Source organism: Hemicordylus capensis, chromosome 2, assembly GCF_027244095.1.
Source record: "Hemicordylus capensis ecotype Gifberg chromosome 2, rHemCap1.1.pri, whole genome shotgun sequence".
NCBI lineage: Eukaryota > Metazoa > Chordata > Lepidosauria > Squamata > Cordylidae > Hemicordylus > Hemicordylus capensis.
The window spans coordinates 84,718,703-84,735,458 of NC_069658.1; the positions used below are offsets into that span (position 1 = coordinate 84,718,703).

Sequence of the window (16,756 nt, forward strand, 5' to 3'; positions counted from 1 at the left end):
GGAAAGCATAAAATTGCATTTGTAAATGTGCATTTATTGAACAAAAATGAGAAAGGTTCTCAGTATATTGCTTCCTGTGGGCTCATTTGGAAATTGGTCTTTGCAAATGGTTATTCCTGTATTCAAGCGCTGGATTATCAGGATCCTTAGATGTCCCTTAGGTCAAATATATTGTATGGGCTTTGGTGAGCAGGATAATTCTCATATCCTTGACTGAAATCTGATAGCTTCTGTGCGCTCAGCTGAACTTTAACATGGATTGTTTTCTACCTAGCACACCTGAAATGTACATATTGCACCAGAATGTGAAAGGTGGATGTTTCCTTTAAGGAGTGGCTGTCAACAATGGGGCACAAACAGCTGACAGTTACAGCCCAGACTGGGTTAAAACAAATGATGAACCCTATCCTTTTCCTCTTCTTTCAACATAATTCTTTCTTTGGCATGAATGACCAATTCACTACCCGTTTCGGTCACTTTGTGGTTTTTTAGATTACTTGTGCAGATTGTCACAAGCACTTAAAATTTTATTAATTACTTATATGTCAATTCTGTATTAACCTGAATCTAAGACTAGGTTTTTTCCAAGTTTTTTGATATTAGAAATTGGGAGGTCATCTTACATTCAGAAACCTGTTTCTTTTGAGTAAATGCTGGTATAACCTATATTTAACCTCTGCTTTAAGAGTGTCCTCTTAAATTCAGAGTCGTATTCAGTTCAGGTAAATATGGTATCTACAGTTTCACACATGTAGCTATAGGTAAATCAGTTCCTTTTTTAGGATAACTTACATATTTGCAGAACAGTAGATTAATGGGGTGTTATTTAAAATACAATATATATGGGGGAGAAAAACTATTTTTGAGAGAGCCCTGCAGCCATGCTGGAGCCTTGGTGTAAACTGTCAGAACTGTGATGGAAATTAAAGGGTCATTTTTGCATGAGATCTGTCACATCTTGTGAAGCAGAGGTATTGTGTCCTGTCTATGATTTTTCAGTAATATTTTATAAAGAAAGGGACATCTGGAAACTAAAGGACAGTACAAAGATGCTTTCTCTGTCAAAACAGCTCCCAGATTATTGCTGTATTTCAGCCATTTAATCCTTCTCTTTTAAAATCCAGTTTAAAATGCCATTTCAGACAGGTTTCCATTTGTTAAATTCAAAGCAGAACATAAATTCCAAAGTACCTTAACTATAAGCATGCATACAGCAGGAATGTAATTTTCCTGTTCTACCGATTTACAACCCACATTTTATTATCTGATAAGTTGTACTGTGAAAAATTACATGGCTTCTTTCTTGATAAGGACTATCAAATCTAAATGAAATCTAATTGATTTAGATGAATCTGATCTAAATCAAGCTGTTTTGACCCCATGGAAGCATGGCCAGGATGCAAATGCAAATCCTATCATCTTTTAAGTGAAAATGGCTGGGATTCTCAGCCCAGATTTGAATATCAAATTAATATAGACCTTTTCACTGGATCTAGCCATAATTAATTCTTACACCTGGTTGCAGCATCCTATTTAAATGGTAAATTATTAGGTACTAGTCCAATATTCTTAAATGGGCTCAAGAAACCTCCTTGACTCTGAATCGATAGCTCATTTTAATGTACAAAGATGTGATTTTACAATGATCTTTATCCTGGTTAGGGATATGGCACATGGAGGAGCATGTCTCTCCTTAGAGAGCCCTGGTGGAGTGGAGTGCCTGGGGCAAATCAGCCAGTGTAGGGGCCCCTTCCAGTTAATTCTAGTGGGGGTTAAAAGAGTGGGGCCCCGGGCAGTCACCCTGCTTGCCATGCCCTAAGGACAGCCCTGCGGAGAAGAGTAATATTAGCTTGTTAGGTATTAACTAGCAAAATGCCTGTGAAATAGTAGGAATAAGGCAAGTAGAGTATTTGGGTAGGGCTTCTCCCTGATTCCCCTCACCCTGCCACCTTCTTATCCCATTTGCCCTATCCCTCCCTCCCACAAGAGCCACTGACAATGTAAGATCTATGCAATGTAAGATGCATTGACTTGAACAGGAGTTCCATTGGGAACTCCTGTTCTAGAATATCCCTGAAAGCAGCAACCCTCAGAACCCGTTTGGTTCTGATCAGAGGCATTTCTGCTTCTGGTCACTGCCAGGAAGTGGGGAAAGCAGACAATACAGAAGTGGGGTGGAAGCACCCTACACTCTCAGGCCAGTTTTAAGATGGGCAAGTGGAGTGGGGGCAAAGTGTCTTCAGCACAATTTCTCTCACCTCCTGCAGAAGTCAGGACTTTATTTTCCATTATGTTCTGTTCTCCAAATCTGATAGAAGTGGATTTTGTATAAAGAAATTGGTAGCTACTTGCTTAGGATTGTTTTGGGGGCTGTGTGGTTTTCAGTTTTGGTTTCTCTCTCTTGCCTAGAGAGAGACAGCGGAAGGAGCCAGCTAGGGCTCAGGTGAGTTACACCTGGGGGGAGGGGGCCACATCCCTGCTGATTCCTAAATACATTCTCCTACCATATAATTTTGTTCAAACTAGCTTTTAAGAGTGTAAAGGCTGTGAACTTTAAATATTGAACCAATCTCTTTTGTAATTAATACGCAATAATTGTGTAAGTTCCCCTCCTCTTCTTATTATATAACAAGCATAAAGTAAAAACAAAACAGCTGTCTCATAACGATGATTAGAATAGCTGTTACAAATTGCACATACAGTCCCTTTAAAAAGGTGCTAAGAGGCTGCTGGTTTGAATCCCCGCTGGTTTGTTTCCCAGAAACACCTATATCGGGCAGCAATGGTATAGGAAGATGCTGAAAGGCATCAAGCCGGGTCTCACGATCAGTGAGACCTGGTTCGTAAGAGTGAGCGGGGAGAGCGGGCTAAGTCCGCTCTCCCTGCTCACGATCAGAGCGGGAGCCCTAGGCAGCCAGATCGGCCGCCCACACGATTGCCAGCTCTGTGATGGAGCCGGCGGGGGCTAGGGAGCTCGGGGGCCATGTGGCCCCCAGAAGCTCCAGTATGCCCTACACAAGCACACACGGCATACTGGGGAGACCCCCCCCCCAAGCTGGGACGTGGCTTTTCGCCTCCCCTCCAGGGGTCTACTCATGAGTAACCACAGCGTGGCTATTCACGATCTTTAAAACCAGGTTTGCAGAGCACTCGCTCCGCAAACCTGGTTTTAGGGCAGGGGTAGTTAGGCAGGTTACCCGCCGAGGAACCACCGGGCTCGCAGCTGAGCCCAGTGGTTCCCACGATGGGGTAAAATCGGGCTAGCCTCCCCTAGCCCGATTTCACCCCATCATGTGAATAGTCTCATCATCTCATACTGTGTGGGAGATGGCAATGGTAAACCACTCCTGTATTCTATCAAAGAAAACCACAAGGCTCTGTGGTCACCAGGAGTTGACACCAATTCAACGACACAACTTTACTTTTACTCTGAACTGTAGTTTAAAAAAAAAGTTTCCATTAATAAGATCATGTGTACCAGATCAAAACATATTCATATGTTTGTATAAGGCAGAAATATGGAGTTGAGCAAAACATGAGGTTGAACAAACTCAGTTAAGGGCTACAATTAGAGGAGTTTGCTCAGTAAATATGATAGGATTGTTCTGAAAGCCTGACCCAACCCAGGTTAGGCAAGGCTGGAGGCACAAACTCTGAATGGGAGCTGTTGAACTAGCAGAATCCTAGTTCCAGCTGAAGCATTGTGTACCAGACTTTGTATCCCAACACTTTCTAATAAACATGTACAGTTTTTAAATCTTGTCTAATTAGCTGTGTGTAGTGCTATCATGGATTCCTCACCAACTGCACACTGCCACCCCATTTCATTTTCCAATACCTGAATATACTATTTATTGGTGAATAAATATGCTAATTTAAATACACTATTTATTGGTGAAGGTGAAGATACCAGATAAGATTCATGAAGATATCAAATCAAAGCTCATGCTGAGGAGCAGTGATGAGTAGATTTTCATCACCCCTAAATTCTGCAATTGACCCTACAAAACTGGCCCTAGGGATTAAAGCTTTCATGTGTGAGCCTTGTCATGGTCATTCACCATTTATATCCTGTGATTACATAAAATGTAATACCAAAATGACTCTTTTTGATGTAGAATACTCGTATAGGCTGGAAAAGAGCAGAGGGCAGGGGGAATTCATAGTGGCTTAAAACAAAATAAACACATACAAAAAACCCAAAATAATATCTGTAGAAAATAAATGAAGACTATACTAAGTTTGAGATATTAATAGCAGCAATAGAACAAAAAAATACACTGAGCTTTTCAGTTAAGGCTGCAATCCTATACACCAGATTTATTTGAGAGAGAAAATGATTGAAACCAACAGTAAAATGAAAGTGTGAAATCAAGTCGATTTCAACTCCTGGAGCCCACAGAGCACTGTGGTTTTCTTTTGGTAAAATACAGGAGGAGTTTACCATTGCCTCCTCCCACGCAATATAAGATTATGCCTTTCAGCATCTTCCTATATCGCGGCTGCCCAATATAGTGCCAGCAGGGATTTGAACTGGCAACCTTCTGCTTGTTAGTCAAGCATTTCCCCACTGTGCCAATAATACTTACTTCTAAATAGGCATGCATAGAATGGATTGCACTATAACGCCAAAAACCTTAAACATTACAATACACAGGTAGGCAGTGATTCACATCAAAATAAAGCTATCCTCTCAGCTGTACTATGGTGATACCCCACTGACACAAAACAAAGACAACAATCCTCAGGGGGTTACTTATTGTGTGAAACTCTCCCCGCCAGCCTCCTGTGCTTTACCTGCCTTTCTATAAGTCCAGTAGTTGAACAGAATAGTGACCCCACATTTTGCTCCTAAACTCAGCTTCTACAAGGGCTAGAGCTTAGCCTTTTTAAAAATGAAATGAAAAATGAAAACTGGGTATCTGGGCAAGCTAATGGGCTAACTGGATCCTGGGTAACATACTTCAAATCTGGTACATGCCCAGAAATCTGGGGAGATGGCAACCTTAACCATATGTGACCATATAGGTAGGGCCAATAAGGTGGAATTATTATGCTTTTAGCAGCATGCTGATTATCATGGAAAAGGCTCCCACAGCTGGTCCCCCAACAACATAATCAGGGCCGTCATCAGAGGTCGGCATCATTATATAGCTGCCAAGGGCCGCCCAGGCTTTAGAAAGACCACCTTAAGTGGCACAGCGGGAAAATGCTTGACTAACAAGCAGAAAGTTGCCAGTTTGAATCCCCACTGGTATGTTCCCCATACTATAGTAAACACATATATCGGACAGCAGTGATATAGGAAGATGCTGAAAGGCATCATCTCATACTGCATGGGAAGAAGCAATGGTAAACCCCTCCTGTATTCTACCAAAGAAAACCACAGGGCTCTGTGGGCACCAGGAGTCGAAATCGACTTGATGGCACACTTTACTTTACCTTAGTGTTGATCCCCAAGACTGTGCCCATAGCCTTTGTGCGTGGTGGTAGAATGACTCTTCCAGGACCCATCCACTACGGATGTCCACAACTGTCTGACCAACAGTTTGTCGGGGGGGTTACCAGTTAAGGGACCGGGAGCATACTCTTACCCACCCCACCCCCACTGCATTTCCCCCACTGGTGCTGTGCCCAAAATCGCACACTCATTGGCCACTTCTGGTCTGATGTTGACCAGGGCGTCAAGAAGCTACACTAACACCCTGTGCAGTGATTTTGGGCACAGGGTGGGTGTGGGGGGTAAGAGCACCCTCCTGGTTCCTTAAAGATAACCCCCTCCCCGCCAAACCTCCCAACTGGTCCGGTGGTCCGGTAAAGAACCCCTGATCCAGTTTGGGCACATCCTTATCATCTACATAGGAAGGAACCATGGAGAGTTTGCTAGAGAACCTCCTGAAACTTGGAGCCAGTCTTGGTTTACATGTGCAGCTTTGCAGTAAAGCATTGCAATGGATGTGTCTGTGAAGGGGCATGGAAGAAACACGTTTAAGAACATGCCTTCAGAACATGCCTTTGAATGTTCTACTGCTATGAATGACTGCACAAAATCATTTTTAATGGATAATGTTGAGCATCGTATTTTTCTTTGTCCCCTATCTGTCTTCCAGCAAACAACTCAAGTCATATTTAGGATTCCTAGATAGTCTCCCATCCAGGCACTAACCAGAGCCAGACCTGCTTGGCTACAGCATTTGCATTTGAATGTTCTGCTGCTATGGATGACTGCACAAAATCATTAAGACATACTACTAAACTTCTTACCCCTAGAAAATATACAGTCTCAGAGGCAATAACAAGGATATTGCCTAGTAAGGATGAAAATATGCAGCTTTGATACTGGATTGTTTTCCACTCTCTTGCTGTGGCAAGTGTGGATTATTAATCCCAGAGCCGGAAGACTGTCTTATCAGCAAACCTGCTAAAGCTTTTCTATCTCAGGAGATCAGGATGGAAAAAGAAAGAATTGAAAGAGGCTGCTTTTCAATGACAGTTCTCATTCTGAACTGTTGGGTTTTTGTTCTAGAGAATAAAAAACACTGAATCAATTTCTTCTGGTGAAAAACTGTGCAAGCTGTCAAGTTATAGAGAGCAGCACTCGATCATTTTTCATTATCACTGAATACGAGCATGAAGAATTCTTGAGCTTCAGCACTTCTTTGTTAAAGAGAACTTAACTTGGACTACCTGGGGAGAAATCTGGCAGTGGTGGGGTGGGGAGAAGGTTTATTTTTGACACTGTAGAACTGGGGGGGGGGGGGGGGAGAGACCACCAGTTTTGAAAATGTGTTTATTTAGTGAACAAAGCAATCTGTTTAATTAAATGAGATTCATATCATTGTCTAATTCTAATGGAGAAAAATTGAACTTAAGTTTTATTTTACAAGGGTCGTCATTTACCTGTCACTAAAAGTTGTCATCCTAACTGCCCATTTGGAAGCAAGTTCCATTGAAAGCAATGAGACTGACTTCCATCTGTTCAGAACTGGAGTGTTAATCTTTGTTAAACATAAAGCCTACTGCCTTCCATATTTGACTCATAATCAAGTTGTGTACTGCTTTGACTCCATAAAGCTGGATCAACTCCTTTCCCATTTCATTAGCCTGCAGTGTACTGAGTCTGAGGCAGTTCTCTCTACTCTGATCTTTGCTGGGAATTGGCTGCAGCTCATGTTCCTCAGAACAGATAGAATATTTGTTCACTTCACTAGCAAAACAAACTAGCATTATTTCAACAAACTTATACTGTACCTTCTTATATTGGTCTTTTAACAAGGTATTTTTTCCTTTATCCTGTTGTGTATATAGGCAATAATCACAAGAAGAATTCTGGAAGTACTCTCAAATGCTGTCTTAAATATAAATAACATAGGCAGCTGCCATATACTGAGTCAGACCATTGGTCTTTGTAGCTCAGTATTGTCTTCACAGACTGGCAGTGGCTTCTCCAAGGTTGCAGGCAGGAATCTCTCTCAGCCCTATCTTGGAGATGCCAGGGAGGGAACTTGGAACTTTCTGCAATTCCCAGAGAAGCTCCATCCCCTGAGGGGACTATCTTACAGTGCTCACACTTCTAGTCTCCTTTTCAAAAGCAACCAGGGTGGACCCTGCTTAGCTAAGAGGACAAGTCACGCTTGCTACCACAAGACCAGCTCTCTTCTCCTGAAAGGAGACAGCTTGTGGTCTTTCTCTTACGACAGAGCTCTATACTTAAAGTGATGGTTGCATAGGCTCCGGTTGTACCTGTTTACCAGCTGTTCACCAACAGCCTCTATTTACTGTTCTTGTTTTCTCTTTTCATCTCTTCCTGGTAATCACTGTCCCTATTTTGACATCTTGTGGATGCCAGTGTTTTTCATGTGAGTTGCTGGAGTTGTGATTCTTCAGGGTTTAGCTCCCTCCCCAGAATCTCTGGGAATTAAACCTCCTAGCAGGTAGATGGATGCCTCTTGTCTCTAGTGCACATGCATGTCAATGGTGCACATCACTAAAGCACTATGCAATGCGCAGCCTATAGCAGGTGGAAGCCAGTTTTTAGCAATGTATAATAATGGATGGGGGACTTGGACAGTAACCTTTGGTATGAGAATTGGTTGCTACATGTGTTTGCAAACCTAGGCCCCAATAAAGACAGGACACATGTAATTTGAGAAACTAGTGAAACTTGAGAAACTAACCACTTTACTAATACAAGTACAAAGAACTTGCAACGAGGAACTTACTAAATAGAGTGCGGTACCGACCATGTTGGCCAACCTCATGAGGATGACTGCCCACAACAGGGTGGAGGACTGGGTATTGATTCAGCCTGGCACCTAGTTCAGACACCATCACAACCACGAGGTTATATCCCCGCTGAGGGGAGGCCAACCAGACCCACCCCAACCCAGGCTGCAAAACTCTGAGTGGTGGCCCAAGCCAGCCTTCAAGTAGGGGCTAATCCCAGCCCAAGGGCATAAAACCCACAAGGGCTGTTCTTCGGCTCCAAACTTGCCTTAATTGGTCCTCCAGCCCAACACCATTACAAAATAAGCTACCCCAACCCGCACTCACCTGCAAAGCAACCAAAGTAACCGAAGCAGTGGTAAATCCTATCAGGAGCATCAGTGAGAAGTAGGCCACCCACCACAGCCAATCAAGTATGACCCAAAAAATTCCTACTTGGCCGCAAAAGGCAACTGAATAACCCTCACTGAAAACGGAGTGGGTGGCTGCCTTGTCCAGAGCAATTCAGAGGAGAAGGGAGCTCACTGCTTATGCAGCCACTCCTTCACTCCCATTGGCTAGCCACTGTCATGTGCCAGAGGAAAACAAGATGGCAGCCCCTGTGCCCATCAGTGGAACCAAACGCACAATTCCACCACCCCCACCCCACCCCCACACACACTTTACCATGAAATACAGCAGCAGGGAGCAGCTATTCCTATTTTCATCTGTTGAGTGTTGTGGGGGATGGGCTTGGCTCATCTGGTTTGGTCACCTGAATAATATGCTCTGCATACACTTTCTTACCTTCTTGCCATTTGTGTATAGTCAAAACTGAACACCACCCCTCCCTCTTCAAACCTTGGGTTCAGATTTCAGTTTCTTTCAAGGAAGTTGGTTAGAGTAAACTAAGATCAGTGGCTTGGATATCACTATCAATTTTGGTTGTGTTTTAAACAAAATTGGATGCAGAATTCTTCCAAGGCTTGTGCATGCAGGGGAGGGTAGAAGTGCATACTCCTGAGGCTTAGGAATGTAATGCAATTAGAAAGTGTCATTTATGTTCAGATTTAACTGCAATTCCATGTTATGTCTGAACAAACCTTTGGAATATATGGAGTAGAAATGAGCATCTCTAAATACATGCAAAGGGCGTTTCTCTCACCACCAAGTAAGCTGTCTGTATCTAAAAGGTTATGGTTATTATAAAATGATGATAGAAATGCAAAAGAAGGAAGGACAAGAACATCATTCAATAGTAGATTTCTGGGTGGGGGTCAAGATTTTTCACGATCTATAAAGGCCATTCTTAGAATATTTAAGATTAAATTGGTAAAGCAGTGTATGTATGTATGTATGTATGTATGATACTTTTATACTGCCTGATATGTACATTTAAAATATTTAAAAGTCAACGCAGATTGAAATACCTGACACAATAAAAACAATAACATAAAACAGTTATTAAAACAAATTATTAAAATTATTAAAATTCTAATTAAAAGCCTGCAAGAACAGGAGAGTCTTGGGGGTCTTTCTGAAAACAAACAGAAAAGAAGACACTCTTATTTCAGCAGGGAGCATATTCCAAAGCCCCGGGGCAGCCACAGAGAAAGCCCAGTCCTGGGTTGCCACCAAACGAGTCTGCTGCAACTGTAACCGGACCTCTCCAGAAGATCATAACAGGAGGCAGGATTTATGACAAACGAGGTGCCCTCTTAAATAGCTTGGGTCCAAGCCGTTAAAAGAGTGTATGAAACCCAAACTTTATTTAAAGTGTGTTTGCTATGCTTTAAAAAAATAAAATATAGCATTGTCATGAACACAGATATGTCAATATCCTTTAAAAAAAAAATCTAAATGATTTGTGCCTTTTGCATGCCGTCAGAGTGCATAGGTCCATTTTAACTGTGTATAATACTCCAGTGTGTAAGACTAGTAGTGGTTGGTGAGTGCCGCTTCGGCAGGGTGGGACAGTGAGGCTGGGGCAATACAACCTTAAACAACGGAGAATTTACCTGCTGCCAACACCAGGTATGCTTTATGTAACAGTGTCACCTGCCTCAAAATCAGGGGCATACCATCAATAAGACAAAGGGAGACAAATGTCTCCTGGCCCAGCCTTCTCTGAGGGGCCCCCAAGGCCAGCCTCCTCAACAGCACCCAAGAAGCCTGGAAGTCTGCTCCCCCTTCTCGATCTGCTCTGGCCCCATCAAGTGATGCTACTTCATATCTCCCCACCCCACTTTTTCCCCACCCTCTCCCCCACTTGCAGGGAAGATGGTATCTCCCCAAATGCTGCCTATGTTTGTGGAAGAGAGTCACTTGCTGTCAGGTTCCATTGCAGGGAGACAGTGGCGGTGGCTCTGTGGAAGCTGCTGTTGCAGAGGGGGAGGTTGGGGAGGGGCAAAGAAAGCAGCATGAATGGGAAAGAGCTGCTACTGAGAACCCTGAAAGGTGAGAGGATGGCAGTGTGTGGGGGCTGAACTGCAGGTTTGTGGGAGGTGGGAGAGATGCAGGACATCAGTGCAAAGGGGCGTGGGATCCCACCCAACCTCTTTCAGTCAGAACAGGTCTCTAGCTTCCCTGCTCGAATCCCCCAAATAAGCTTAGAGAACCACCCTGACCCCATACTGGGAGATTGCCCCCTTTTGATGTGCACAATCATTCGCAACATGATTTGGGGGGTGCAAGAAAGCAGCAGAGGAGAAGAAAGAGTGCAAGCAAGAAAACACAGGGTTAAATGGAGCGTGTGATGGGGAGGAGGGGCTGTGCATGTGCACTGATGGAGGGGTTTCCATCACACTAAACAAAGGAGCTCTCACAAGAGGAGGAACCATAGAAATGCTCACTTTATGGCTTCAAGCTTCTATAATAAATGAGTTCTACTTAATCCAGTAAATTATCAAATTGGGGTCCACAGATGATGTTGGATTATAACTCCCACCTCCCACCAGCCCGAAGGCCATTGTAGCTGTGGATGATGGGAGTTGTAGGTCCAACAATAACTGGGGACCCAGTTTGACAATCTCTGGATCAGATATGACTTTTTAATCCATTTCTGAATTCAGAGGCATGTGTTCTTTACTCATATCACTGGGCTGGGCGCAAAAAGCTTGGTTCAAATTCAAAAACTAAGCATAAGCACCCCACACATTTTAAATGGCAACCCCCTACCCTGAGCGTCAGGCTGCCATTCAAAAGGGGCTGTTGTTGCCTGTTTAAATGAGGAAGATTCACTTTTAATTTAAGAAAAAGGGAGAAATCTGAGCAGAGATCTCATGCCATTTTTAATCTCCCCCCTCCCAGACACTTCCCTGACCCCAGATCCTTCTTTCACTGGTCCTTCATGGTTTCAGAGACAGAAGGGGGAGTGGGTAAAGAAATATGTGGTGATTCTCTTTATTTAGCAGGGAGAGAGCAACTGGCCCTATCCATTCCCAGAACAGCATCTCTGCAGTGGCTGTTGCCACTGTTGAAAAGCTGTATGCAAATATACTGTGAGAGGCCCATTTTAAAATCTTGTCTCCAGGCCCACTCCAACCTTGGTACTCCCCTGCCCAGAATCCTGTGTGGAGGCTGAGCAGCCAGGGCCAGGTTACCTCCCTGTGGGATGATGGGACAAGCAACACCACCACATAAAGCATATTGGGTACCAGCAGCAGGTAAGTTTGTCACCATTTAAAGTTGTAAATTGTACCACTGCCTCCCTCACTGCCTCCCCAGAGCAGTGCTCACCAGCCACTACTATGTAGGACCAATGAGTTAAACACACATTTAGGAATAGTCTTGTATGCTAAAACCTGCACTAGGGCAGGTAAAACGGAAAACACGGGTGACTTAAACTGCTTAAGATGTCCAGTTTTGCTTTCTTTGCATTTCTTCTCTCCCCTTTTTCTTGATGTGATGCAAAAGAGGGCCTCACATCAGGAGCTTGTGAATCTTATGGAGAGGAGCGGAGATATGAAATTTCTACTTTGGATAGTTAAAAAATACGATGAGTGGAAATCAGTTCTCCCAACATTACATAATGTTTGGAGTTACCCTAACCATAAGAACTCTGTGTGTGTTAAGCTTCTGCTTTTAAAAAGCGATAAACAGGATTATTGGAGAGCATACAATTGGAATTGACAGTCAGAATTTAAGCAGTTATAAAGTTGGTAAAGTTGTGCCATCAAGTCGGTGTCGACTCCTGGTGACCACAGAGCCATGTGGTTTTCTTTGGTTTACCAGGAGGGGTTTACCAGGAGGGGTTTACCATTGCCATCTCCTGCACAGTATAAGCAGTTATACAGTGGCCTTATTTCTTGTTAGCACTAATAAAGCTTACTTTCTTGCAGCTCGGAAAGTGAAAATGGAGCAGAAGAGAAGAAGAAAGTCGGAAAATCACCCAGTGTGGCATCGCAGATATCACCTAGTGACGTGGAATGTTTTGAAGACCATAGGAAAGTTTCAATTTCATGGTAATAAATAATCTAAACAGAATCAACTTAAAACAATTAGAAACATAACTACATGTTTTATATCAGGACTTATTGTCATAAGTAGATGTCCCGATATTTTGGATCAGAATAAGAACTCAGAATCAACAATCCTCACTTATGTAGACCTTGCTTACTATCTTGGGTTATTAATTTTTTAGCCACTGTATGTTTGACTTGAACTAAATCCTGATTTTTGCCTCATTTTGTTATTTCCAAAGTAAAGGCCTACAAATAATTGTAAAAGGAGTTTAGTGGGGTTCCTAATTAACTCCTGGTTCCTCCTCCTCAATTCTCTTAAACATCTGATTTTAGAATTTTTGTTGTGTAAACAAATTTGAGATTTAGCCTGGTCATTTTAGCTTCATGTTTAGCAAATAGTGGGAAATAATTCCAAAAGTTTTGAAAATCAGTACTGCTGAGTACAGTGTTGTTAGTAACAAACTCAAAGTCCTGAACATTTTGAGCAATTAGAAGCTAGAGCAATAGTGCTGTACATATTTTAGAATAGGCTTTGAAGTTCTTGCAAGTTTCTTAGATCTTGTGGTAATCTTTTTTGGCCGAAGATCTCAGCAGGTGCTAACTATGAATGATACTAGTTCTTCTATTTGCAATAATAAGCCAACCCAACAAATTCACACTGTACTTGCATCCTTTAAAGTGCACAATTTATATCTATAGTTCTGGGGAGTTAGTGGGTTTATCTGTGATTCAAAACTTCCAATAATAATTATTTGAAAACCTCAAAGTAAACATATTGGTTCCAAACCTAGCTATTATATATCCAAATTTAATCTTACAATATAGTGAAGGAAATAAAAAGCTATCAAAAGGAAATTGACTCTCCAAAGGAACACTCATTCAGGATGACAAGGGCTTCCACCATATAAACAACTAGCTGGCCCTGTGCGGAACATCTGCGCTATTAGATCTTCCTGTGCTGGATGGGGTTACACTCTCCCAGAAGGAACAAAAGGTACGCAGCTTGGGAGTGCTCTTGGATCCAGGCCTCACCCTGGTATTTCAGGTGGAGGCTATGGCCAGGAGCGCTTTCTATCAGCTTCGGCTGATTCGACAACTGTGTCCATTCCTTGAAGAAAACAATCTTAAAACAGTGGTGCATCAGCTGGTAACCTCCAGGCTTGACTACTGCAAAGCGTTCTACGTGGGCCTGCCTTTGTACGTAGTTCAGAAACTTCATTTAGTTCAAAATGCGGCAGCCAGATTGGTCTCTGGGATAGCCCTGAGAGACCATATTATGCCTGCCTTAAAACAGCTGCACTGGCTGCTGCTACCGTATGTTTCCAGGTGAAATAAAAAGTGCTGGTTATTACCTTTAAAGCTCTGAACAGCTTTACTCAATGTCTTTTTTTCCCCCTTGCCGCCACCACCTCTCCTCCTTGGCAGCAGCTGCCCCTGTTCACCACTCAGCCCTACTCCATGCCTTCTCTCTCCTCTGGACAATTCTCTCGCAACTCTCGCGAGGTGTGCCACGTACCACAGGATTTGCTACATACATCCTAAGGCTTTTATATATAAAGATGCTTTTTAAAGCGGAAATCTTCTTTGGGAACAAGCATAATGAAATTATGCTAAGCATGGGGTGTTTCCTCACTCTAGGTCAAAGACAATTGTGGATAATACCCTCTTGGCATCAGATGGCAAGAATGACTCAAAGCATGAAAGGAAGAAGCATGCTTCAAATCAGGTACTGAAGAGTATCTTATGTTTGCTATCTAGCCTGTTGTAGGACCTTGATTGTGCAGGAAGAATGAAAGTATTGTAATGGACCAGGCCACAAATACTAGAACTATGCGGCAGCATAGGCTGTGCATTTTCTCCCCTCCGCAATTTTACTGGTCATACCCCAGAAGCAGCAGGGAAGGTCCTCTCCCTTTCCCTTAGGGATGTGCACAGAACTGGTTCCATGCATTCCCGGGAGGGCGGGGGAGGGGGTTCTTTAAGGAGCAGGGGAGGCGCTGCCTACCTGCCAGCCCCCTCCCCACCACTTTTACCCCGCTGTATTCTCACAAAAAGCGGGTGTGCAGGGCTGCAGCATAGCTCTCTGCAGCCCTGGTCAGCGTCAGCACAAAAATGGCTGGTGCCTGAGCATGTGCAATGGCCATTTACATGCCAATGCTGACTGGGGCTGCAGGGAAAAATGCTGCAGCCCTGGACATGCATTTCATGCAAGAATGCCGGGGGGGGGAGTGGCAGGGTGGGAGCTGGCAGGTAGGCAGCTCATTCCCTACCCCTTAAAGAAAACCCCTGCCCTCCAAACTGGCTCAAACGCCGGTTGACAGAACCAGTTTCCTGCTCCTAGAATGGAGTGCCAAATGGTTCCGTTCACATCCCTACTTTCCCTGCCCTGCTTCTGTTTCCTAGTTGAATTGAGAAAAGAAAAAATGATTCCAATTATCGTAAAGTATGTTGTCTTAGTGCCAAAGTACAAAAATGACTGAAGGATAATTGTGTCTAGGACTACCAATTAGCCATTTTCTCACCCTAGGCAAAAAAAATTTAAAAATCTCAACACCCTGACTTGATTACAAGGCTTTGGGGCCTAATCAGTTTCCACTGCTGCTAGGATTCATAACCTGGAAGTCCGTTCATATTATACCCTGAGTCCTTCTTTGTCCTTTCTATTCTTATGCCCTCACTTATGGCCTCACATTCCTTCAATCTACTGCTGCAGCAAAAGTGCTCACTGTTGCCTCATGGTATGGTAGGCATAGAGTGAAGAGCTAGAGATGAAGAACTATAATATGAATGCAGCAATGACATACTGTATATTCCCTTGTTTTCTTCCAACTCTAGTTTAAAGCAAATGCTCACTTCCACAAGCTGTTTCTGGATGTCCCAATTGATGAGCCATTGAGACAAAGTAAGTCGTGCCTCTTTTTTTATCTGTTTTGTTATGGTGGGTTCTTCTAGGTTGTGACATGCAGTATGCTTTTTCCATCCCACTAGCCTTCTTTTAAAGCACCTTATGCTACAAAGCAGAGGTGTACATTGCTGGTTATACATCAGTGAGACATTTTCTGACATTGGCTCATGAATTTTGATATTCAGTTGTTGATAGACTGTTCTGGTTCACAGCCAAGATGTAATTGCAGATTTGATTTTCCAAATGGAAGCCAATTGCTATTCAGCACTGAGCAGCTTTTACTAAATATCAAAGTTCATGTTACGAGAGAACTAGGATATGATCCAAGATCATTTGACTTTTGCAAAGTGACTTTTTTTGCCACCATGAATACAGGGTTACAGCTGTGAATAGAGTTTATAGTGGCAGTATTTTTGTTTGGTTTTTGTTTGTATTTACTGTGCATTTTTTAAAGCATTGCCTGCAGTGTTGTGCAAGTGCCAATGGTTCACAAATATCAACCTGGTATTTAAGGGGGGAAACTGGATTCACCTCAAAAAACAAACAAACCCAAAACTGTATTCTCTCCTACTTCTGCAGGGATTATTTCTTTTTTAAAACATTATTTCACTGCCCCAGGGACAGTGGTGGTTTCAGCACCGCTTTAAATGCTGATAACGAATACGACCAATGCTTATACACCACTTTTCAACAAAAGTTCCCAAAATGGTTTACGTGTGTGTGTGTGTGTGTGTGTGTGTGTGTGTGTGTGTGTGTGTAATGGCTCCCTGTCCCCAAAGGGTTCACAGTCTAAAAAAGAAACATAAGGTAGACACTAGCAACAGTCACTGGAGAGATACTGTGCTGGAGGTGGATAGGGCCAGTTGCTCTCCCCCTGCTCAATAAAGAGAATCACCACTTTAAAAAGGTGCCGTTCCCAGCAGTTGGTTCCTGTTGGTCACCATTTTTTTCCTTCTATGAGGCAGCTAATGACCTGTAGAATAATTCCCTGCCTCATTTTGGAGAGAAAAACATGGCAACTGGCAGGTGCCAGTGCCAGGAATGTTATCAGCACTTTAAATCCTGCTGAAGCCACTGCTGTGGTGGGGGGAAATTTTTCAAAAAAGATGCAAGTTAACTACCACCACTCTTCTGGGCATTGGTGTGTATTTAATACCAACTCTGGCTTACATGGCACATGTGA

At 43.1% G+C, this 16,756-nt stretch overlaps 1 protein-coding gene across 1 annotated transcript in view; it reads left to right on the top strand.

Annotated features, from left to right (window-relative positions):
* Positions 1-16,756, top strand: part of GRAMD2B (GRAM domain containing 2B) — a 53,717-nt gene that overhangs the window by 9,728 nt on the left and 27,233 nt on the right. The window contains exons 2-4 of the mRNA XM_053300604.1: positions 12,546-12,668; positions 14,307-14,394; positions 15,504-15,570. Coding sequence (XP_053156579.1) covers positions 12,546-12,668; positions 14,307-14,394; positions 15,504-15,570 — 278 coding nt within the window. The remainder of the gene's footprint in view (positions 1-12,545; positions 12,669-14,306; positions 14,395-15,503; positions 15,571-16,756) is intronic.